The sequence below is a fragment of the Chrysemys picta genome, chromosome 9, assembly GCF_011386835.1.
Source record: "Chrysemys picta bellii isolate R12L10 chromosome 9, ASM1138683v2, whole genome shotgun sequence".
NCBI classification, from domain to species: Eukaryota; Metazoa; Chordata; order Testudines; family Emydidae; genus Chrysemys; species Chrysemys picta.
Window position 1 is genome coordinate 103,832,979 of NC_088799.1, and position 24,057 is coordinate 103,857,035.

General features: G+C 53.0%; 1 protein-coding gene across 9 annotated transcripts in view; it reads left to right on the forward strand.

The window, feature by feature from the left end:
- DLG3 (discs large MAGUK scaffold protein 3) overlaps window positions 1-24,057 on the forward strand; it is a 167,499-nt gene that overhangs the window by 124,850 nt on the left and 18,592 nt on the right. For 6 of the 9 annotated variants that reach the window (XM_005286018.4, XM_005286017.4, XM_065557386.1 and 3 more), the window contains 4 exons: window positions 8,782-8,896; window positions 20,371-20,547; window positions 22,001-22,076; window positions 22,805-22,904. In XM_005286018.4, the coding sequence (XP_005286075.2) occupies window positions 8,782-8,896; window positions 20,371-20,547; window positions 22,001-22,076; window positions 22,805-22,904 (468 nt within the window). Of the gene's footprint in view, window positions 1-2,807; window positions 2,941-8,781; window positions 8,897-20,370; window positions 20,548-22,000; window positions 22,077-22,804; window positions 22,905-24,057 lie in introns of those variants that run through there. The other 3 variants (XM_005286019.4, XM_005286022.5, XM_065557388.1) reach the window with 2 other exon arrangements.

Consider the following 24,057-nt stretch of genomic DNA (forward strand, 5'->3'; position numbering starts at 1 on the left):
GTGGATGCAGCCAGCCCATGCCCTACTGAGGTTCATCCATCCTGGGCAGCACTTCCTGCTAAAAATAGTCATTATGGGTCTTGTTGAGTTTTGCGACTCTAGGTATGATTCACAGTCACTTCCTTGCCCACTGGGCCTTCGGTCTTATGGGATGTTGGTTGGCTCTGAGCATAACTCCCACGTGCAGGGCTCCTGTATCCTCAGGAGGGGCTCCTTTCCAGCTTTTACTGTCGCCTTACTGAGACTCTCCTTCTCTTTTCTCACATGGCTCCTTGATGGCTTTCATTTCCTCCTTTTTCACTGTTTCCTGGTGTCACAGTAGCTGAAATCCGAGAGAGCCCTTTTATACTGGGCCAGAGACGCACAGTCTGCGGGGTGCAACATTCTTCATAAAGTGACATTTAGTGGGAGGGAGATTCTGGGCCCAGTCACTTGCTCGGGTTGACGTGCAGGGCTTTGCTGCTCAGTACAGGAAGCTGCTTACTGGCAGTTCTGTGCAACCTGCAGCCGAACTGCAGGAAACTGCAAACAGACATGAAGATCTAACTCAGTGGTTCTCAGACTTTTGTACTGGTGACCCCTTTCACACACAAGCCTCTGAGTGCGGCCGCCCTTATAAATTTAAAACACATTTTTTACATATTTAAAACCATTATAAATGCAGGAGGCAAAGCGGGGTTTGGGGTGGAGGCTGACAGCTCACGACCCCCCCCCCATGTTATAACCTCGCGACCCCCTGAGGGGTCCTGACTCCCAGGTTGAGAACCCCTGATCTAACTTAATCCCAGACGTTAGGCAGGCAGTCCCAGCCCCTGATCTTAACAGATCCATACTATATCATCACAGCCCACATGGTACGGGAGGTCCTGTACTGCTCTTGCACACTTATGGGATTCCCAGCAAGTCCTGCATCAGCCACAACTCTGGCACTGATGAGTGGCAGTTGTGTCCTGGGGGGTTGCTTTTTCTGGGGGCTGTTGAGTTAACGCCTGGCTGGTTCGCTGTTTTGGCTTCGCTCACTGAATGTGTTTACCATAGAGAAGGAGAGGGAGTAGGAGAAGGAGTGCTCTGTTCACAATAACCAGGAGCCCACATGGAATTGTAACTAAGGCCATTAACACTCAGGCTCATTATTCCCCCCTGGGGGTGGAGAGGCAGAGAGAGATGCAGACAATAGCCCAATGGATTTCTAATCCTAGAGCAGCCTGGTTTGGGGAGTTCCAGTCCTTTCAGGCTTGCTATGGCAAGAACTCCGAGCACAGAGATTTCTCCAGGGTGGGTGTGGGGATAGCGTGGCTCTGCGGCCTCCAGGGACAGGTCTCTAATGCAGCGTGGCATATGTGTTCATGGCAGTAAGCCTGCCTGGCAGAGGAATGGCTCTAGAGGCTCTTTACCAAGGTGTGAAGTAGAAACAATAAATCCTCCCCCTCTCTTAATGCTGGACTTAGTGCCCAGTGAGACACTGTGTACAGCAGTGACACTTAAATGGAGAGGCAGTCTTACCTGTTACCATTTTGTCAGATGCGGTGTGTTCTCTAACAGCCTGCCTGAGAGCATGGGATGGAGGGGGACCCACAGTAAGCCTCCTGCTCCTCACAGCTGTGCTGGTTCATGCTGGTAGCCTCTCGGCTCCCAGGCCATGAGCAGGTCACTCTCCCCAGCTACCTAGCCACCGAGCAAAGGTTGATCTGACCGTCCCAAGAGGTCCTCAGCCAATAACATACCAAGTGAAGCTGGGTCCGAGAGCACATGCACTCGTGTGAGTGCAGCCTGGGCCTTTCCCACCAGCCATATACCCTCCTCACAATGGGACCACAGCTCTGACTCCACCAACCAGGCCTGGACGTGCTAGCCAGCCACCCATTCCTTCCTGGGCTGGCCTTTCTTCTCCCCTGTTCTTTTCCTATGCCCCTGCCTAGTGTGCTGTTTTTACATATGTTACAGGCTGTTCCCTACCCTGGTCGCTTGGCACCCTCCCTGAGAGGGGCTGAGCATGGAGAAGAGGGCTTTGCTACTGCACTGCTTGCCAAGCGAGTGTGTCAGGCCAGTGGGAACCCCTCCAGGAGAGCCCGAGGACCTGCCCAGTTGTTCCCTCCCAGGCTGTGATGGGCAGCCTGGCTGGGGATCCGGAGCCTTCACTGGGCTCAGTATGCGCTACTCTTAGTTAGCTGCTCAAAATAAAACCAGTGTTGCTGAACTGGGGTGGCTGCAGGTATTGTAGGGCCTCCTTGTTTGTCTGTCTGGCTCCCACTGGCTCCAAACCAGTAACAGCCCCCCGCTGCCTCGGGCTGTCTGTTTTACCTCCACTCAGCTTTGGGTTCTGTGACCCTTAAGCGGGGCCTGAAGCTATGGCACTGCAAATGGGAGTGGGGGAGCTGACACATCAGGAATGCAGGGCCTTGCAGGGGTAGAGGTGCAGGGTCGGAGCACCTGGGTAACCTGGGCTCTTTCCAGAACCAACCCCTTTCTCCCTCTCTAGGCAGCTGGAGAGCCAGTCGTTGCCCGGTGTCCTGGCAAACGCTGGTCTAGGCTGCTCTAGTGCAGGGGTGTGTCTGTGGACGCTGCTCAGCACCTTGGCCTTTGCTGTGGCTAATGGTTACCTGGCTGGCAGCAGCAGCAGGGAGAGAGGGGGTTGGGAGCTGGAGCATTTCCATCCCCCCCATCCCTGCTAGTGAGCTGTTCCACACTGATCCTGCTGCTAGTTAATATTAAACCTGCCCCCGCCCCTTTCCGGCTGTTTGTCTCCTTCTAAACCAAGCCATTGGCTTTCCCTGGCAGGAATTAGGTTCATCTGTCAGTAGGCAGAGAGGGTTTGTGTGTTACAAGGGTTGGGAGGTCCCTGATTAACTCAGGACAGCTTGTGGGAAAGGCAGGGAGCTGGACTCCTCCCTCTAGTGAGGTGGGAGACAGGACAGTTGTGACCCAGTGGAGTGCTTGGGGGTATGTACAGGGTACTGCTTCTCTGAAATGGGGGGATGCCATGTTTCATCTGGCTCCTCCAAACGGTGACCAAACCGAGCCAAGCGGAGGGGGCGTCTGATGGGAATCCTGGGGTAGGAAGCCATGTGTGACGCACAAATAATGTTCTAGCCTGTTATAGGCATGGGCAGTAAGTGCTGGGTCTCAGAGTCTTGATCTGTCATTTCACTAGGAACACTGCTGCAGCTGGCTGGATTGCCAAGGTTGCTTGTTAGCCTCTCCCCGAAGGGACAGACAGACATCTGCTGTCCCTCCCGGGAAACAATGGTGACTCGTTTCACTTACATAAAAAGGCAATTGCTGGGCCCCAAACTGCTGCTTCATCTGCTGAGGGCAAAAACAGAAAGCTTCCCCCTTAGATTTGGGTAACTGAAACCGAAATAACCAACTGGGTTGTAGGGGGCTGTTTGGTGCCAGCCTGTATGTGGCTCTTTGATTTTAAGTGAAATTTGCAAAAAATCAACTTCCTGATTAAAAAGCAGATGATGGAGTTTGAGTGTTCTTGCAGCAAATGACTGTCCTGGCCTCTTGTCAGCATATGGTACGGGGCAGTGGAGATCTGCCTTTCCAGGCTCTAGCTTTTGATTTAATACACTTGTAGTGAAACCTAGTGAGTAACGCTTCTCTGGAGAAGGATATGCCCTGTGGCTGGAGAAGTGTCTTTTCTTGGTCTCATGACATTCCGTTCAGCTATTGCTGAGGTAGACTTAAAAAATTGCCAGTTTCCTTTTTACTTTTGTGTTCCTTAGGAAAACTGTGTCAGCCTGTCAGAATAACTGAACAGGAACACTGTGAGGCAGGGCTCCAGCTGCTCCTGTAGCAGCAACACATGCTGTGCTGGCAATACTTTGAGCTTTCAGCCCACCTGTAGCAAGTGTGGGGCGAGGTGGGGGCAAGCCAGACCCAGCAGCCTAAGTTCCCTTTCTGGGGGCACCACATGGGGAAGGAGCTCCTGCATCTCCCAGCTAGGGGAAGAGAGAGAGAGAACTAGCCCAGGCTCCCCTAACCATCCCATGGAAGCCCATTTTCCTTTGTTTGGGCAAAACAAGTTTAGTTCCTGGGGAGTGGGATGGAGGACTTTCTTGACTTTATAAAAGTCCTTATGACCTTCTTTTGAACATCAGTGGACATGTGTAGTGTAGCTTTGGGGTGTCGTGCAACCCAGCAGAGCTTCAGAGGCCTGTTCTGTGCATCTCCAGCTCAGACCCTTTGTTTTTTAGCCTCACTCTGACAGTTCAGTGTAAAAAGGTTGTTCCAAGAATGCTACGACTGCACAGTTAAGTGTTGGAAAGTCAGGAAATGCCAAGAGTTCAGGTTGCATAACCCTAACCCCGCCCCCTTTGTGCATTTGTATTGATATGGTAGTCTTTAATTATATTGTCACATACTGTTATTCAAATGCCACGTAATACCCAGCTTTTTGTACAGCTTTGCTATACAGGTGCAGTATCTTGTAGTTGTGTATGGTAGGCAATCAATTCATGAAAGCTTTTTGAAGAAGTAGTACAGAGAATGCTGTTTATGTACAGCATATGACAGAAATTACAACATCCTCATGGTCAAAGTTATGTGTTGTAGGTAGGCCCTGGTCCTGTGCAGAGCCCCATCGACTTCAGTGGGGCAGTGCTGACCCAGTCCGCCCATACACAGCTCAGTGAAATTCCATGAGTCTCAGCTGTGAACTTAGCTCTGCAACTAACAACCTCTCTCAGCCCCTGAATTGCATGCAAGGATGGGTGTGCTGCTGGTTTAACAAGAAAATAAGTATTACGTAATTACCGTAGCTACCTTATAGTGGAGAGAGCTTGTCTAAAAAGTCTGCCAGTACAGATAAGGTTGAACTATTCTGACAGAAATCGCATGAAATTACAAGGGTACAAAGTCTCTTATGCTCTTACCTAGGTATGTATCTAAGGTTAGTAAAAACTGTGTTATACTGATGTATTTGAGAAAGCATGTGACCATGTAAACCAGGGGTAGGCAACCTATGGCATGCGTGCCAAAGGCAGCATGCGAGCAGATTTGCAGTGACACTCACACTGCCCGGGTCCTGGCCACCCGTGTGGAGGACTCTGCATTTTAATTTAATTTTAAATGAAGCTTCTTAAACATTTTAAAAACCTTATTTACTTTACATACAACGATAGTTTAGTTATATATTATAGACTTATAGAAAGACCTTCTAAAAATGTTAAAATGTCTGACTGGCACACAAAACCTTAAATTGGAGTGAATAAATGAAGACTCGGCACACCACTTCTGAAAGGTTGCCGACCCCTGATGTAAACTATCAATGCACCTGCACAAGGCACAAAATTAAAGGCACACCATCAGCTTACACACCATACGGTGACTTGAATTTTCCCCCAGTACTTTTAACGAAAGCACGTTAACGTAACATCAGGGGGCACAAAAACTGAAAGAAGAGGACCAATATTTCTTTGTCCTGTGTGTGACAGCATGATGTGTCTGATCAGTGTCTCTGCTTCCCCTGTTGTGTGTGTGGAGATCTCACAGCAAGAGGGGAGAGGAGAACATCCTAGAGAAGAGAAATGTGTCTGGAAAACCTCACGTTGACTGGGGTCTTGCACAGGACCTGAAATGACTCTTCAGTCTTTGTTTAAAACAAAACAAAAAAAACTAGATTCAAGTTGCTTCTGTTCCTTTGGCGTTTCCTGACTCTTGCCTGTTTAACCATTCAACCCTACCATTATACAGCTGTAGTTTTTTGGCTGGATTAGTACTTCGTGAGGAGGAAACTGGTGCAGCAAAAGGTAGAACACAATAGCAACATGAGCATTAAAAGGAGGGAGAGTGTCTGGGAGATAAATGCTGAGTCTAAACTGCGTTGCAAGTAACAGTGGCGTCCCCCTAAAGCTATTAGAGCAGTAGCTCTGCGTGGTGCTCCAGATCCTAGTGCATGTCTTCAGCTCTAGCAGCAGCCGCCCCACCTTTTTAGGAAGAAAACAAAAGGACATCACTTGCTAAGTAGCTGCAATAGGCCTGTTACCAAGGAGTGGATTCTGTGGGAGCCCTGGGCTGCAAAGCAGGAAGAATTCAAGCCACAGAGCAGCACTCGGGTTGGGGAGTATGGTTGTCTCCCCTGCTCCCCACATACAACCCTCAGGGTCTCTGATTCCATTTCTCTCTCCTCCTCGCCCTGCTCAGGATCTTGTCTTGCACTGATCCTCCCAACTGAGGGAGGCTGGGAGGCAGCCAAAGAATGGTTAAAACATAGAGTTCCCCCACCCCCACATGACCTGAGCACGCTCTGTGTGCTGTGCTCCCCACCCAGCCAAGGCAGCTTGGCACTGAATGAGACTTGATTTTGCCAAGGCAGCTTTCTGCTCCTGGGCTCTGGATCTATCTCTTGGTGGAATCTGTGGCTGTATTTTGTTTTCAACGTATGTGAATGGTGCCTCCATACTGGAAAGAGGTAGAAAGGGCCTGTATATGTGATGGGAAGGACACCGCTTTTCTGAGCGTGACAGATGGCCTGGGCAGATGTTTCCCTGGGAGTGGAGGGGTGTCTCTTTCTCGTGGGATTTGAGGGCTGTTGGTAAAAGGATTCGATTTCATCATGGATTCCATGACCTATGTGACTGCTTCAGCCCCTGCTGCCCGCAGCTGCGGGGCCGGGGGAGCTGTGAGCCCCCCGTGCGGCTGGGGCTCAGACTGTCAGTCCCCCTCCCCCTCCCTCCCCCATGGACAGGTTGCAAGCTTCCGAGACACAACCTGTCCATGACTTTTACTAACAATAACTGACAAAATCTTAACTTTAGATATTGGGTATCTCCAGCAGGAAGTGCCTTTGTGTGTTTGCTGTGCTATGGCTGGATCAGTGACTTCCTTTCTTTACTGCCCCTGGGGGAGCTTCCTCCTCCCCCAAAATGAGAATTTGAGGGATGGTGCTAGTGAGAGGAGAGTGCTGTGGCCCTTCTGCCCTGGAGTCTGGGACAGGTGGTCTCAGTCCCATTGTTCACTGTGCAAATGCTCAGAAATCCCCTAGCAGAGTGAATCATAGAATATCAGAGTTGGAAGGGACCTCAGGAGGTATCTAGTCCAACCCCCTGCTCAAAGCAGGACCAACACCAACTAAATCATCCCAGACAGGGCCTTAAAAACCTCCAAGGAAGGAGATTCCACCACCTCAGTAGGTAACGCATTCCAGTGCTTCACCACCCTCCTAGTGAAATAGTGTTTCCTAATATCCAACTTAGACCTCCCCCCAAATAAATTAATGGAGATATGCCTATCTCCTAGAACTGGAAGGGACCTTGAAAGGTCATCGAGTCCAGCCCCCTGCCTTCACTAGCAGGACCAAGTACTGATTTTGCCCCAGATCCCTAAGTGGCCCCCTCAAGGATTGAACTCACAACCCTGGGTTTAGCAGGCCAATGCTCAAACCACTGAGCTATCCCTCCCCCCCCCCCCCCCCCGAGCGGCAGCACAGGAGCAAATTTTCTCTAAGCTGCTTCTGGTGAGCAGAACCCTTGTCTCCACCCTCTGCCTTCCTTCCCCGACCTTTACACCCAGCTAAAGGTCAGCCTGGCGTCTGATGAGGGAGTTGGGAGGAGTGTCGGGTGTTAGGAATGAGGTTGCAAGCAGCTCACTGCAGGGTTTTTCCAGCTTCTCTGGAGCTCTCCCCAGCCAGTGAGTTACTGTTCAGCTGCTTCTATGGTTCTTGGGGGGATATGCAGTGAATTTGTCATGTTCATCCTCCTGCCTTCTCACATCTGAGGCTTGGCTTTGATTCTTCCCAAGTCACCCCATCCCAGCTGCCTGTATGCACAGTGACACCCCTCTTGGGGAGGGACAGGCTAGGGGGCTGCTCCCAAGGGGGTCCCCAAACTAGAGAGTCCTTTGGAACTGGTGAGTGAGCCCAGCTCCGGTGCAAGCTGTGAGCCCAGGGCTGCTAGTGTCCGCAGAGCTGCGCAGGACTTTCTCTTAGCTTGGCTGTTCTCTTTCCGTAGTATCCAAGCACGTTCCGGGATGAGTTAAGTGACTAACGTTGGTCATTCCTTCCTCTGAAATGCTTTGGTAACGAGTCTGTGCTGCTACTGGGGAGTAGCTGGCTTGGGAGCAGCCATGGGAGACCCTCACACTGGGCTGTTGCCCCATCCCCAGAGGGTGCAGCTGCTCCTGCCACTAGCTGGCTGGCCCAGCACTAGGATGCCTGGTTCCACAAGGGTCATTCTCTGCAGCACAGTGCCCGGCACTGGGAAGTGCGTCGTGCAGCACACCCCTCTCTTCAGGTGGGTCAGGCGCCGCACTGGAAAGGCGATCAGGTTTGGGAGCCCGCAGGCCCACGCACCTGCTGGCAGCTCTCTGCGCAGGGCAGCAGCAGATGATGCACTGCTCAGCTCTTGGGTCTGCAGAGGTGCTGCACAGCAGGGGTGGCTTCTCTGCCATCGCTCAAGAGCCATGCTGTGTGCTCGAGGATGGCAAGCGGTGGGGTTCCCTCCCCCCACAGAGAACTAGTTGTTTTGCAGATAGACTAGATCTGGGGCCAAGAAGGCAGTGCCTGCTCTGTGCGTTTCGTGCCTGCACCTCGTGTTCACATATCCGAGCAGAGAGATGGATCTGGATTGATGCTGCAGTTTCATCCTCCTCTGTCCTGTGTCTGGGTCAGAGAGAAGCTGTGTCCCCTCCAACTAGGCTGCAACTGCCTCCTTTCTATGAAGCTTATTTAACCTAGGAACATGCTTTCTGGCTCTCCCTGCTCCGTGGGACTGGGCTGGTTTGGTAGAGGTGTGACAGGCCAGCTCCCTCCCTTCACTAACCATCCCTTTCTCTCCTCAGAGTACAGCCGCTTCGAATCCAAAATCCACGACTTAAGAGAACAGATGATGAACAGCAGCATGAGCTCTGGGTCGGGCTCTCTCCGGACAAGTGAGAAGAGATCTCTCTATGTAAGGTAAGGTACACTTCCTCCCCCTTTCCCAGGCTCACGAGGAGGGGGCTGCAGGGAACCCTCACCCCCACCCCCGGGGCTGCTGAGGTTTGGGTGAAATCCTGGCCCAACTGAAGTAAAGGCAAAACTTCCATTGACTTCATTGGTCCCAGATTTCACCCCAAGCCCTCCCTTGGTAAACTGCAGTGTGAGGCCTTTCTGCCTGCTGCAGTGCCCCACCCCTGCTGCAGTGAAATGTTGGGTGCTCTGTCCGCCCTTTGGAGTCAGCTACTGCGGGGGACCTCTGCAGTGACTAGCTCCTGCTGGGCAGAGGCCACTACAGCTTAGGCCCCACCTCTGAGCGTTTACCAGGCCAGTCTCTGTGGAGAATCTCTGCCCTTGGCTTGCAGCACCCCGGGAGAGAGTTCTCTTCACCAGAGGGCAAGGTGGCTTTTTACAGTCCAGAGAGGCAGTCCCCTGCCGTGGCACACACATGCCCTCGGCAGGGGCTCCCTTCTGGCCAGGGCTGAGCAGAAGCTGGCTGACGAATGCAGTTCTGTTGGAGCCCACTGAGGGCCCTGCAGGCTGTGAGCTGCATCACCCTCCTTAACCCAGGGAGGAGGGAGCTTGGCTGCTCAAGTGAACCTATCTTCCTGGAAACGTCTCTGGCCCCCAGGCCATGCCTGCTGAGGGGAAATAGAACTTAAGTGCAACCTTGTAGCTTAACAATTCAACCCAGCACTCTGGCTTCCACAGCAGCCCTGGCTAGGTCCATGTGCAGAGTGTGCTGTCCAACCTTTGCCTCATTATAGCCCTTGATACAGACCGCCCGGGAGGCATGAGGCCAAGTGCATGTTACTGAGGGAGCTGTGACTTTGCTGCCTATAATACCAAGCCCTAACGTTGCACTGAGGTAGTCCTTGCATTGCATTGAATCTCTAGTTCCCCCTCTTTGAGATGCACCCGCTTCTTGGTGCTAGGCTCTCTGCACAGACCCTGTGGCAGATCCAGGCACAGGGCAGCGTTGTCTCTGACTCTCCAGGGAGTGGGCCATTTGGGACTAAAAGGACCAATAGGAAATGGGAGGAGAATTCAAGTGAGGCTGCCAGGGGCTGGAGTGAGCACTGACCTGGAATCCTGACGTCCGAGATCTGTCCTCTCTGCGTGGTGAGGGGTGCCCTGCGTTTTCCCATAGGAGGCACTTGGGGCAGGGAGGGCAAGCAGGTGACTCTCAGAACTTGGCGCATATCCCAGCTCGCTGCATGGAGCAAGCCGGCCCTGTGGTGCAGTGAGCCCCACTCAGGCAGAGGCTGCAGTGGATGCCGTGGAAGATGTAAAACCCCCAGAGCTCACCCTGTCATGCAGTGCAAAGGGAGTTTCTGCTGGCTGCAGCTGGGGGTGTGGGTTCATAGCCTGAGGGGGAGGACTGGAGATCTGTGCCGGGGCGCTCACTGCTGCTGCACCCCCCAGGGCTGTGGTTGGGGTGTAGGATGCTTTCTGTGGGACTCCTCTCCTCCCACCCCCACCACGTCCCTGAGGCAGGATCTGGCTGGAGGGGAGGGGAGCTCTTAGCTGGATTATTGCTTTGATCCCTGGACATGGCTCTGACCCTTAAGCAAGTTTATAACGAGATGGGTTAAGTGACAGCTGCTATGGCCCCTTTATCCCTGCCCCACTCCCAGATCCCTGCTGTAGCACCCGTGGGCTCCCCTTACGGGGATCCAGCCATGCCCATTTCTCTTTAGCCCAGAGCGTGAGTGACTCAGGCTGCTTCGGCTGTGTAGAGAGTGACAAGTCCGTAGGGCTCTACCTGCTCTGGGGCCATACCTCCCCTCTGGTAGCATGGTGAGTCCTGGCCTAGGGCTGTCACTGAGCCAAGGGGCCCAGTTCTCCTGATGGCTCTAGTCCACGGTCTCTGCTGTACCTTAACTCCATGAGAACTCCCAGGAAAGGGTCCTGCATGGGGCTCTCTGGGCGAGCCTCGCACTGTCTTGTGGCACTCCAACCAGGGGAGAGCAGAGCCAGTGGAGCTCCCAGGAGAGGAGTGCTGGCTCCACTGCTGGCGGGGACGCTGGCCCTGCTCTGTAACTCCAGGCGCTCGGCCAGCAGCAGGTTATCTGTCTCTGATAGTCGCTTCCCTGAGGACTGGCATTTTCCCTCTCGGGCTTGTAATTAAAAGGTGCAGGGCTGGTGCTAAATAAGCTGTGGTTTGATGCACCCCTTGGTATTCCCAGGCCCTGCTCATGCTGTCACCCTTTCCATTTGGGTCCAGCCCTGGGAGGCCGAGCCGGCTGCATGTGGGGGCTGGGGTATGTCGTAGTAAACGCCAGGAGCTGCTGTGCTGACTGGTGCACCGAAGTGCTGGGTGCTGAAGGTGATGGTGACCAAGGGTGGCTGGTGGGTGCAGTATCAGTCTGGTTCTGGGAGCTGAGCTGTGGAAGGGCACGGGGGTTGGTGGGCAGTTCGCCACCATGCTCAGCCAATGGAAAGGCAGGTTGGCTCCCTTAGACTTGGTCTACGCTGGGGGGGGGGGGAGGGGAACGGGGGATCGATCTAAGTTAGGCAGCTTCAGCTACGTGAATAACATAGCTGAAGTCGATGTACTTAGATCTACTCACCGCGGTGTCTTGGCTGCGGTAAGTCGACGGTTGACACCCACCCGTTGACTCCGCCTGTGCCTCTCGCCCTAGTGGAGTACTGGAGTCGATGGGAGAGCGCTCGGGGGTCAATCGCTGCCTGTCGATCCAGCACGTAATGTAGACATGCCCTCAGTGATGGTGACTTTCCTTCTGACTCTGCTCACCCAAACTGCCTGGGGCACCTGGGGAAGGGGCAAGGAGAGGAGCTACACCTGTACAAGAGAGCGTCCCAGTGCGGAGCTGTCAGCCTCCCGTCAGCCTGAACTGTTCTCTGTCTGCTAGGGGTCAGGCCTTGCAGGGAGGTCGTGCAGCGTCCCCCCGGGGCCAAACAGGAGCTGGCGTGTACATCTGCCTTCCCTCTGGAAAGGGCTGTTCATGGGATGTGGTTCAGGTGACCACCCCACTCCTTCCTACCGGGAAGCATACAAGCCTGAGAGACTGAAATGGCATGATTTTTAACCTCAGTCTGCCCCTCCCCGGCTCATCTCTAACCGCTCTCATTAGTGGCAGTCCGGTTAAACCGTACTCGGTCACAGACTGTCAGTGGTTCCTGTGGTTTGTGACCACACTTCTCAAAGCCATTTTACACCTGTCTTGAAGAGCCCTGCCCCAGCCCTTCTGGGTGGGGTAGTTTCGAGCACGATTTAGATGAAACTGGTTGAGCTGTCGTGCTGTGGACAGGACAGTAATTACAAGGTTTGCTGCCAAACTGCCTTAGTCAGTCCTCCGAGGCAATCCCACAGTGCATGGCATGACATCAGTAGGGGAAATGCTTGCCACACTGTCTTCCAGAGCAGGAAATAACCCCCTATTCCTGAGATGAACACGCCTGCATTCCCTGGCTGTGGATACTCCAGACCTCCCCTGCTGTTGGTGAGCTGTGCACAAGTGCCTGCCCCTCTCTCTCTGGAGCTGGTTTATAGACTGATAGATTTCAGGCCAGAAGGGACCATTGTGATCATCTAGTCTGACCTCCTGCACAGCACAGGCCATGGAGCTGCCCCAAAACTATCCCTAGAGCAGAGCTTTTAGGAAAACAGGCCATCTTGATTTAAAAATTGTCAGTGATGGAGAATCCATCGTGCACCTGGGTAAATTGTTCCTGTAGTTAATTGCTCTCACTGTCAAAATTTCCAGTCTGGATTTGTCTAACTTCAACTTCCAGACGTTGGATCACATTAGACCTTTCTCTGCTAGATTGAAGAGCCCGTTATTAAATATTTGTTCCCAGTGTCGGTACTTTTAGACTGCAATCAAGTCACCCCTTAACCTTCTCTGTAAGATAATGTGATTGTGCCATAGTTTAATGCACACTGGAGGTCCCCCTCCCCCTGTGAGATGTAGGTCAGTGTGAATAAACTCGTGGGACACCACGCCCCAATGCCAGCCCTGTGATGCCCCAAGAGGCAAAGTGCATCTGAACTGGCTGCAGAGATACTGGATAAGGCTTTCCCTGGGCCGGGAAATAGATGTAAAACGTACTTATGCCCGTGTAACTGGGAGTGAGGCCAGGGACCAGCCGCTGTGCTACGCTGAATGCTCTATCCAAAGCCCGGGTGCCCCAGGGTCATCTGGTACTGAGCTGGATGCCCGTAGCTCTGCTCCAGTCTGGCAACTGCAATGCAGCTGAAGAGGGTGGCTTCCTTCTAGGGCATCTGGCCTTTCCCCAGGGCTGGCGTTGGAGACCCCAGACAATTGCTGTCACTCACCGAGCACGGCAGCCTTGTGTGCATTCTGAGGCCAAGATTGGGAGCTGATTGTCAGAAACACTGAGCACCCCATCTACTGCCCCCAAGAATCGGGCCTTGCAGAGTCTCAGGTAGGGCACCTGGAATCCTTAAGCCGCTTTGGAAATGGTGGCGTGCAGCTTTCGGCCGTGCTGTGTGTATGGTCTGGGGCCCTGGCTGAATCCCGCTGAGGTTAGTCAAGTGTGTCGTGCCCATTTGTGGAGCCCTGTTGTGGGTGCTCTCCATGGGTCTGCTTTTTGCTTTAATCCCAGACATAAGACAGCTCATTTCCAGAGCGGGGTCTGTTTCCCCGCCCCTTCCCCCCCACTCCTCAAAAATCACTCGAGGAGGAGGGCAGCGCAGCGCAGCCTGGTATCACTGATTCATAGAACCATGGTTTCTCCTCCCTGCCCTCAGGTGCCTGACTCTGCAGAGATTGGGGCATCCTCTGCCTGCACAAGGTATGCCTTAGAACAACATTCAGTCTTGAGAATGCTTCTGTTGGCCGATGATGGGCACTAACACGCACCTAGTCTAGTCCAGGCCTTAGCACGCGGCTCCATGTTCTGCATCAGATTGCCAATGCCAGGCAGGATTCGCAGCTCACCTTCTAGCTGCCAGTGTTCAACTCCCCTGGAGGCCACCGGCAGCTTTCCTTCTCCTGTGTTGTCACGGTAATGCAGATTCTGCAGGTCAGATGCAGCTCTCAGTGATACCTGTATGGACCTTTTGTCCTCAAACCCTCCCCAAAGTGATGCCTGCCTCAGCCACAGAGCACGTATTGCTGAACTGCTAGTTGCCAGAGTGCAGGCATTCTCGTTAGTACCTTGCCGCCTTTGGGGTGTATCTGTGGGCTCAGACTAATTAACCCTTGAGATAGCAAGGTGACAGACCCCCTCGGGAATATCCTAGGTAGGTAGATCGGACAGTTGGGTTGCTCTTTGAGCCAGCCTGGAGCCCAGTTCCCTTTTCCCAAATCTGTGCTGGCACTGCAGGGCATCAGCAGTTTCCCCGACACACGAGGTAGCAGAGCTGTTGCACAGAGCATCTCTTCAAGCCAGAAGAGCTCTTCTGACCACTGCCTGGCCCCCCCAGGCATGTCCTGTTGAGCATGCACTGGGTGATCTAACACGGCCAGTCAGGGTGTGTCTACACTCCAGTTAAAAACCCAGCTGACGGGCTCAGGCTAAGGGACTGTTGAACTGTGGTGTAGACACTCAGGCTTGAGCTGGAGCCCAGGCTCTAGGACCCTGTGAGGTGGGAGGGTCCCAGAACTCCCAAGCCCAAATGTCTACATGGGGCTGAGGGCCTGAGCCCCTCAGCCCGTCAGCTGGCACTGGCCAGTACCGTCAGAGAGCAGTGCGTGTGCAGCTGTATGGCCAGAAATGCAGCAACGCCTTTCTCTAAACTGATCCAGGCTTGTAGCCAGGATTCAGTGCCTTGGCTGGGTAAGCATCACTAGCTGTTGTAATCCCTGTTAGTCTCACGGGAGAGGAATAGTTAAATAATTCTCCCTCCTCTTGTTCTTCGGCCATGTTTGTCCTGCTGAGCATTGGGTGGCTGGACTCAACTTAGTGAATTCCTTTGTGAGCCACTGGATTTACCCTGTAGTAATATACCCAGCCAACTCCCCAGCTCCCTGTGTTTTAAAGGCAGAGACGGTTGGTTTTTGCATGTACATTCTGTCCGTGCAGCAAGTTCACAGCTTGGAGACTGAAGGAATGCTCAAAGGGCCTGTGTTTACTCTGGAACCTGCCTGACCAGTTCTCCTGGGCTCTCACATTTCTTTATATTTCTAATCACTCTGCTCCCAAGCAGGCCGTGCCAGCCACACACAGCCTTAATCCATTGGCTTCAAAAGTTCCACCTCTCTGGGGGTTACGTGCCCTTAGCTAAAAGGACCCTGCCGTGTTCTGCTGTTGGCTCCCTCACCCTAAGTGCGGGGCTTGGGGCAGGGGAAGCTACATCTGACATGTTGACTAGAGTTCCTAGTGTCAGGTTTACTGCTGAACAAAAAAGAAGCATGTTTTCGGATGTGGCTTGTCCGTTGTTGCCTAACAAGTTAGGAATGGTCTCCCGGGAGACAGACTAGGGCTGGATTATCTGGGATGCTTAAAACTGGACAAAGGCAGTAAGCTGCGGCTCTGCTGGGGTTTTCTGTGAAGTTCCCCAACCCCCACTCTCTAATGTTGCTCCCCTGGTTTTAGTGTAGATGGTTTGTCTGCTGCATTGTGAGAGAAAGCATTGCCCACAGTAGGGACCCCCAAGTTTTAATGTCGCTGGTGTAGATGGTACCAGAGTCCTAGGACAAGGGCTTTTGCTTCCAGGAATTGCCTGGGATGTTGAAGTGCTTTATCCCCTCTGCTGTAGTCCAGAAGTTCCAGAAATGCCCATTTAGCTGACAGATCACTCACTCTCCCCAGCCTGGTTGTGCTGCAGTAGTTGCTGTGTGAAGGGGCTGTAAATGGGAATCTCTTCTTTCCTCTCCCTGGATGTTGAGGGGCATTGTGACCAGCTCCGTGGGGAATCCCAGGTGTGCCAGAATGGCAGCACCACTGCACCAGGCTGGCTAGAGTGGGGTGAATATCGCACAGGTGGCTAGGTACAGACCATGGACATCTGATTCACTTCTGCTTCTCTACCTGGCTTCCCTGCACTTGTGGTTGGAGCATAGGGTTTTGCTGGGGTGGATCCCGATGAATTTCTCTGGCATCAGCCTGTTTCCTGTGTGTGACAGCATGCTATGCCTAGCCAGTCTCACTGCCTCCCCTCTTGTCTGTGGGGGGTTTCACAGCAACAGGGGAGAGACGAACACATTGAGAATAGGGGAATGTGATTGTAAATGCACAAATGTTGGCTGGGGCTCGAGGGCTGGATGTGAAAACTAGAAAGATTAGATCTTTAAAAGGACAGTAACAACTTGAGTTTCTCTTAGAAGCTCTGGTTTTAGCCACCACCGCTCCCCAATAATTCAGAAGGTAATGGCGAGAAAAGGTTTCTTGGAAGTTTGGAGAAAATCACTCAAACCGTTTTGTTACTCTGACTTGACACTGTAGCTGCCTAACCTGTCTAGCCCAAATTACTACTTGGCTAATCTTCCTGGGAAGCTAGTGCCCAACCCAGCTGGTCAGTGAGCAGAGTCATTAGGGACTAGGACAGTCATTAGCCTGATGGCCTACACCACACACTGTGGAGCTCTGTGTAGATGTAGAGTTATTTTGCTAACTCAACCAAGGAGAGAAGGCCAAGTGACTCTGAGATGAGTTAGAGGCCTGGGATTAAGCCATTTTGAGAGTAAGCCGTGGCCAGGGTCTGTGCAGGGAACTACTGGAGTCCAATTCTGCTTTAGAGCCACAGAATAAAGACAAGTCCGGGGAGAGAGGATTTTGTGTGTTGTGTTGGATCCTGCTTGATCACAGGAAGCTAGGAGCTAGTTGCATCTTAGAGTGAACATAAGAGTCCTCTTATGACAACAGTTAACAGAGCTTTCCTCTAGCTTGAGTGAAGGCAGCTGTAAAGCCAGGCTTCCAGTCCCATTCTGCAGCCACGTGTGGCACGCGCCGTGACGGTTCACGTGTAGTCCTGCATTTGGTGCAGAATGAGTGTGTCTGTGTGAAGGAAGCAGGTCGTGTAAAAACGGGCCCTGTGTGGAACTGCTCAGGAGCAGCTCCACAGATACACTGGAATCCAAACCACAGCCGTAAGCTCTGGATTCACTCCCCTCAGAACTTGCGTAGAAAAAGTGCTGCTGTTCCTTTCCCTCCGAGGGAAATGATCAGATCTATCTTCATATGTAATTCTGTCGCTGCTCGGAAATATTAACAATGGAACTCCTGCATTGTAAACGAAATACGTTAGATAAACTATTAGCGCAGGAAGCATTTAAAAGTGTGGAAGGGAGCTATAAGGGAAGGTAGATAAATATTCAGACACATTCATAGTTCACACAGTCTGTGAAATAAAATGTACACATGTCAAATGTCAATGTAAATTCTGGAAATGGCCTGACCTGTTTGTGTAGCTGTCCCTACCCGTCTACAAGGGATTTAACCACAACTCTAGAAATACTCTAATCCCTGCCTACAGAGGAAAGGTTCTGCAGGCCTATCAATTCCCTTCTCTCCTCCTTGCAGCCTGGCTTGGAGAACAAGTCTACTTTGAGTTCTGCAGCATCCATGGGTGCAGATTGTTGGGTGTAGAGATGTCTGACTCACATCCAAAGGGCAAATAAGGAGAGAACGCTGCTGCTGTCCTGACTGCTAGACTGGGTTTTCTGCTCTGTGTGGGAGGAAGCTGTTTCTGGAATACACATGAAGAATACAGTGGGTCTCTTTGATCATAGTGGGTAGTTGGGATAGGAGAGGGCTGTGCGGTCTCTCTATGGAGAGTAGGTATACCTGGCCAGTAGTGGGCGTGGAACCGGAGGAGAGTCTGTGGGTTATGTGTGGCGTGCAGCTGGCTGAGGTCGCCTGTTTTGGGAAGGTTTCTGCTGCAGGAGGAGTGGGTATTGGACACCGGCAGATTGAAGCTGGCAAGCACAAGAGCTGAGTCGCTTTTAGAAGGTGCCTTGTGATATTTGAGTGTTTCTCTCTCCTGTTTTAACTGTGGCATTCCTTGGCATGCACAGGCTGCAGCTTTCCTGCTCTGATCAAGTGTGTCAGTTAATAATTATACACACAATGTAGGTTACAGCCATTTGGCTTTTACTGCTTCGCATACTGTATGTAGCCAGCCTAAAGCTTCCGAAGGAGAGGTCCCGGGGGAAGAAGACTGCTAGCGTCTCAGCTCAGCTGATCAGGAGTGGAACGGCACCCTCAGGACTCATTTTATCCCATCCAACATATTAAATGGCAACTTCTCCAAACCCAGGGCAGGGAAGCCGGTGTGGGGAGACAGCTCTGATGTGGAATGGGCCCTTCTGAGCCTTTCTGGGCCCCAAGCAGTGATTATGGAAACGCTGATGCTGCAATACAAAAAATGACATGCAAAAAGGCCCATGTATTTTCTGAACAAATGACACTGCATGAAAGAGTGAATGTAACTGGAGCTGGTTTGGAGCATGACTTTCTCAAGAAATTCTGCTGGATTGGGGTATTGAAGGCAGAGAATCTCTAGCCGCATGTTGAATCAGTAAAAAAACAAATGCAGGTGATTGGCTCAAGGAAGAATTGACAGGGCCTGGTGGATGGAGCAAGAGGAAAGAACCTGAGGACAGTGGGTCTCCATGAAAGGGAGATCAGAGATGATCTGCTTTCTTTTATCAGTAACTTCATCAAGGAAATCTGGGCTGAGACAGAACAAGCTCAGTACAGCCTCCTGCTGTTAAACCACCAGAGCGGGGAGCATGACTTAGTGTTGTAACAAAGAAAATTAATTCAAGACGCTACAAAGAAAGAAGTGTCTTCCAAAGTCGCGTGCGTCCCTCTTGTCTAATAGCTGGCTGGCAACCAGCCCTGCAGGATGAGCACTCGCGGCGAGGCTGATACCAGCGTTTGGGATCTTTGGTCCATGGTTCAGGTATCTCACGAAACAAAAGAAGCCCAAACTGCACGTACTCTGCAACTGTGTTCAGAGCTCCGAAGCCTCAGGTCTCTCTCTTCCTCCCCCTCCTCCTGCAATCCGAGGTTCCTCTTGCATCCCGGGATACTGGTGGTGGTCAACAATGAGAGCAAGGGTGGCATCTCTGTGCTCTGTCCGTTCACCTTCATTTGTGTGCATCTGGAGGGCAGGTTCATCTGATGGAAAGGAATTGGATAAATCTGACTCTTGGCCTCCCCAGTCTCTTTTCCTCCCTCCTTGGTCCAACAGCCTCTGCTGGTTATTACCGTATATACTCGTTCATTAGCCCGTTCGTTTATAAGCTGACCCCCCAAGATCGTTAAGTAAAAATAGCAAAAACTGCAGGACCCTTTCATAAGCCAACCCTGTATTTCAGGGGTTGGCAAACTTTGGCTCCTGGCCCGTTAAGGTAAGCCGCGAGTGGGCCTGGACGTTTTGTTTACCTGGAGCGTCTGCAGGCACGGAGCCCCTCAGCTCCCAGTGTCCACGGTTTGCCGTTCCCAGCCAATGGGAGCTGCGGGGGAAGTGGCACGTCACTTCCCACGCAGCTCCCATTGGCTGGGAACAGCGAACCGTGGCCACAGGGAGCCGAGGGGCTCCGTGCCTGCAGACGCTCCAGGTAAACAAAACGACAATGTATTAAATATTCAATTGAATGATTCCATTGAGTTTAAAATAATCAAAATTTGGCATAGACCCATTCATAAGCCGACCCCCGCTCCTTGATACGTCACTTTTTTGCCAAAAATATTCAGCTTATGAATGAGTATATACAGTACTTCCCCAGTTTCTTCTCATGTTTCAGCCAATTTACATTTCTACAAGCACATCGGGAGGGCATCTCTCGTGATTGAGAATAGCCCCTCACCAGGTTGTAGGAGTGTCTGGTGTCTGGCCTGTTACGATACTTCATCAGCAAGGGGAGCTCATGGGTGGCCGTCTACAGTGAATTTTCCCATCTTCCCTTGGAGAGGGAAGCCGGAGTGTAGTGTGTATGGACAATGTAGAGTTTTATCGTTCATGTTGGTCAGGGCTGAGACTGCTTGCAGAAGTTATGGAATGTCAGAGAGACCCTGGCAGGTTAAATAAACCCACCTGCTCTGGGTTACTAGGGAACCAGAGATCCTGGAAGCTTGCAGGAGTTTTTACAATCTATCTTCTCAATGTGCTGTTCACATCTCTGGCCTCCCTTCCCTCTGAGCAGGGGGAACACAGTATTGGTCAGAGGGTCCCACTGGGCTGGGCTGGAGGGAGACAAGGGGGCCTCAAATTCTACGGGAGCAGGGGTACCAGGAAATGCCTCACCATGTGGGTCAGTGTCTCAGGCTGGGAGAGGTCCTCCCAGCAGAGCCAGGTGTGAGCAAGGAATGAACTGGTTCCTGAGGATCCCAAACATGTCACTTCAGCCTCGGGTTCCCTTGGGGTGCCCAGCTCAGCCCCAGCAGGTTATGGGATGTCGCCTGGTCTGACCCACCTGCCGTCCAGTAGCCACAGGCTATGGCAGTCTCGCCTGCTGGAGTGGCCTGTACCATTGTCCACAGGGGGGAGTCTCACTTCTCCTGTTCCTTTGCAGAGCCCTGTTTGACTATGACAGGACCCGGGACAGCTGCCTGCCAAGCCAGGGGCTCAGCTTCTCCTATGGGGACATTCTGCACGTGATCAATGCCTCCGACGACGAGTGGTGGCAGGCGAGACTAGTGACCCCCCACGGAGAAAGTGAGCAGATCGGGGTCATCCCCAGCAAAAAAAGGTGAGTGTCCCTCAGCAGCCCTGTTCCCCTCTCTCCACAATGGATCGGGCCAAGCGCAGGGACTGGGCCCCATGTGGCATGGCAGGGACCTGCTCCAGCTGCTAGGAGCCATCGGTGGTGGTGGTGCCAGGGACTCCCACCCCCAGCTGTGTGTGTGCCACCCCCGCGGGCAGCATCCAGGAGGCGGCTCTCACTGATCCCCTGCAGGGCTGTGCACCATCGAGGTCGGGGTGAATAGGAAGCAGGGGTGGTTGTTAGGTCTGCAGTGAGACCCTTTCTCCTGAAGCGACCTGGATTGTGAATTCCCGGAAGAGCAGCTGAGGAGACGAGAAGAGCAGTTGGTCCTGTTCAGCCGGGTGAGAGTCTGGCTCTGCCGTGGTTGAAAAGGGGAGTTGGGGAGTCCCCAGCCCTGCTAGCCCTGAGGAACTCAAGGCCCCTGATGCCAGAGCCATGCAGCCTGTGCCTTGTGTGCCACCGAGGATCTGTCTAAGCCAGGTCCCATCCGATGTGAAACCGCAGAGCCCAGAGAGAGGAGGAACCAGCTAACCACCAGCTCTGCTTGTGGTTTCTGTGGGTTTCATGTTGAAACAGATGCTGGGGTGGGTGAGACAGGAGCGATGTTTTGCTCCCCTCTGCCGCCAGGCAGAGCAGTTGGGACGTGCAGGTGCCAAGGGGTACGGGGGCTCTCTGCCTTCTGCAGGGGCAGTGCCCAGTTCTTGCTGGCAGAACCGGATCCGCCTGCTGCGGGGAGGGGGGGGTCCTGGTCTGCAGAGACAGAGAATGTCCTTTGGGCGGCTTTCTAGTGCGACGGGGTGAAGGCCTGGGGCAGAGTTCAGCCTCTCTAGTGGCGCTTGCTCCCTGGACAACCTCTGCACACGGGAGGGTTGTGACCTAGCATAAACCCCATTCCTAGTTCCAGGGGGACCAGCTGAGGGGAGGGGAGAGGCTTTCTGTGTCCTCACCCTAATCCCTCCTAGAGGTGAGCTGTTGTGCTGTGCGCCTCTGTGCAACATGTCTGTCCATCTGTCTCCTCCCTCGGGAGTGCCTGGGAAGGGGCAGCCCCACGCCCCCTCTTCCCCCGAAGGGCTCTTCGTGTTGGGCACACTGTTCACTTGATCAGCTTAGTGCGGGCTGGGCTCCCCACTGGCTCCTCTCTCCTCCAGGTTCCTGGCGCTGGTTAGACTCATGACAAGCTGCCTGGTCAAATCGCTGCTAATAGCAGAAGCTGCTCAAAGGCCCAGAGCCGCCTCCAAGTGTTCTCTCCTTACGGATGGCGTGGTCAGGTGGTTTGGGTGCCAGAGGGAGCTTTATTGCATGGATGGGGCGCAGAGGTGACCCTCTGCCCGTTGCTGCCCATCGATGTAGCTCAGCAAGCACCGTATGGAGAGGAGCAGGGCAGGGCAGCGAGTGCACACACATGAACTAGGGCTTTCTCTCGTTTGACTTGAATCAGGGTGGAAAAGAAGGAGCGTGCAAGATTGAAAACAGTGAAGTTCCACGCCCGGACTGGGATGATTGAGTCCAACAGGGTAAGTGCCAGAGCGGGGGTGCCCGGGATGGCCTGAGGTGGAAGCTAGAGGGGCGAAGGAGCGTCCAAGGCTAATGTTGTAACGCTCCTCACTTGGGAAGATAGCCAGAGCGTTCCTGAGTCGAGACCAGTTGGACTCGAGTTGTGTGTGGCTGGGCTGCTTCTTAGGCTTCTGTTCAAACTGCACAGCGGATCCCCTGCCTGGCTGCAAATCTTCAGAGCTGGCAGCCTGGGGTGGGCCAGGAGATTTCGACACGGACACTTCAGCTTGTAGCAGAAGTTCCCTGTGACACTGTGTGTGACCCCATAAGCTGGGGGTCAAGCCCTAGATCGCTTGTGAACAAAAGATGCATCGCAAAACACCCTGGCTGGGTGGAGCTGACCTCAGACCGTCTTGCACAGGTGCATGCGACTTCCCTACGATGGGAGGCTGGAGGTCAGAGCCTGGCTGCTTAATAAAAACACTTCAGACTAAGAAGGGGGCTTAGGGACATGGCCTTGCTCCTGTGGAAAGCGGATTGGGTAGTCAACCTTCCAACATCCCTACAACATTTTTCTCTACACTTAATTTTTCTCCTGCATTATAGTTTCCATGTAATCTCCATGATTTCATTTGAGGGTGATTGCCCTGCCACAGATCCTCATTGTCTCTTCATTTTAATTTTTCGTGCATGCGTTAAACACCATTTGTTTTTTCTGTCCTCCCTTCCATCTCCATGTTCTTCACAGTCGATCAAAACGAAACGTAAAAAGAGTTTCCGCCTCTCCCGAAAGTTTCCATTTTACAAGAGCAAAGAGAACCTGGCCCAGGAGAGCAGCGGACAGGAACGTAAGTAGCCGCTGGCCAGAGAGGGCAAAGTGTGCAACCCCCACCCAAACCCCAGCGCCTGCTCCATGTGGCGGGCTGGGCTGAGTGCATTTCTCCCGCCAAAGAGCCTGCATTCAAAATAGCTGGGAATTCCGTTACATTAGGCCAAACGGCACAACTCCACCCTTTGAGAACTGTTCTGGGAGCCTTCTCAGTTGGAACTGGCTCAGCAAGCAGATAGAGGCAGGATGGGACTTGCTGTGGGACTAGTGGGTCCCTCTGCAACTGCTTACCAAGCTCTGGCTGCACCTCCCCGAGTGTCCCAGTGGCTTCCCACCCATGTTGAGAGACAGACCCAGAGCCTGCAATGGCTTCCCAAGCTCAGGAGACTCGGATGGAGTGTTGCCTCTTCTCCCGCTGCCTAGCAATGGTGGAAGTGGAGATTCCTGCCTTGCCCTCTCCTCCAAAGCTGTTCCAGGGACAGTGGCACTCAGGCTGGGCTCTGGCCATCACAGCCATGGCTGGCATTCTAGAGATCGCATAGAACAATCCGTGTCACTGGGCAAAGCCAAGCCAAGCCCGGCCTGCCTGCCTGTAGAGAAGGGGACGTCTCTCCTACCTGCCTCATCCCTTCCCTAGTGCTCGACTCCCAGCCACGGGTGCTGTGTCAGCAAAACTGCCTCTCCCAGCTGCTGCTAGTCTAGCTGCCTCTGGCCATGGCCCAGGATTTCTATCCAGCCTCTGGGCGATGGAGACCTGCCTGGCACACTCTGTTCTTTGGTGTTTTCATCCTTTCACAACTTCTCAGCACATGATCAAACCTCTACTCTGCCTTTCTCTGCTCTCCCTGATGTGCCAGGGGCTCTGCCTTCCCCCACTCTCAGAACAAGGCGAGGGAATATGGTGCTCAAATATGTGTTTAATGTTGTAAACGGGCAGGTGTGAGTGGGTGCAGCCCCTTGTCCCGCTCCTGGAATTGGGAAACGGCCTTGCCGTCTATAGCGAGAACCTGGCAGTGCTCATCTGCGTGAACCAATTAGGAGTAGTGAATCCAGCCAGCTTTTGTTATGTGACCATCTGCTCCAGAAGCACCTCTGTGGCCCGCAGAGCTGTCCTGTGCCTGGCTCCCTTTCTGGAGGAATTCCAGCTGCCTGCAGAGACAGCGGCACGTTCC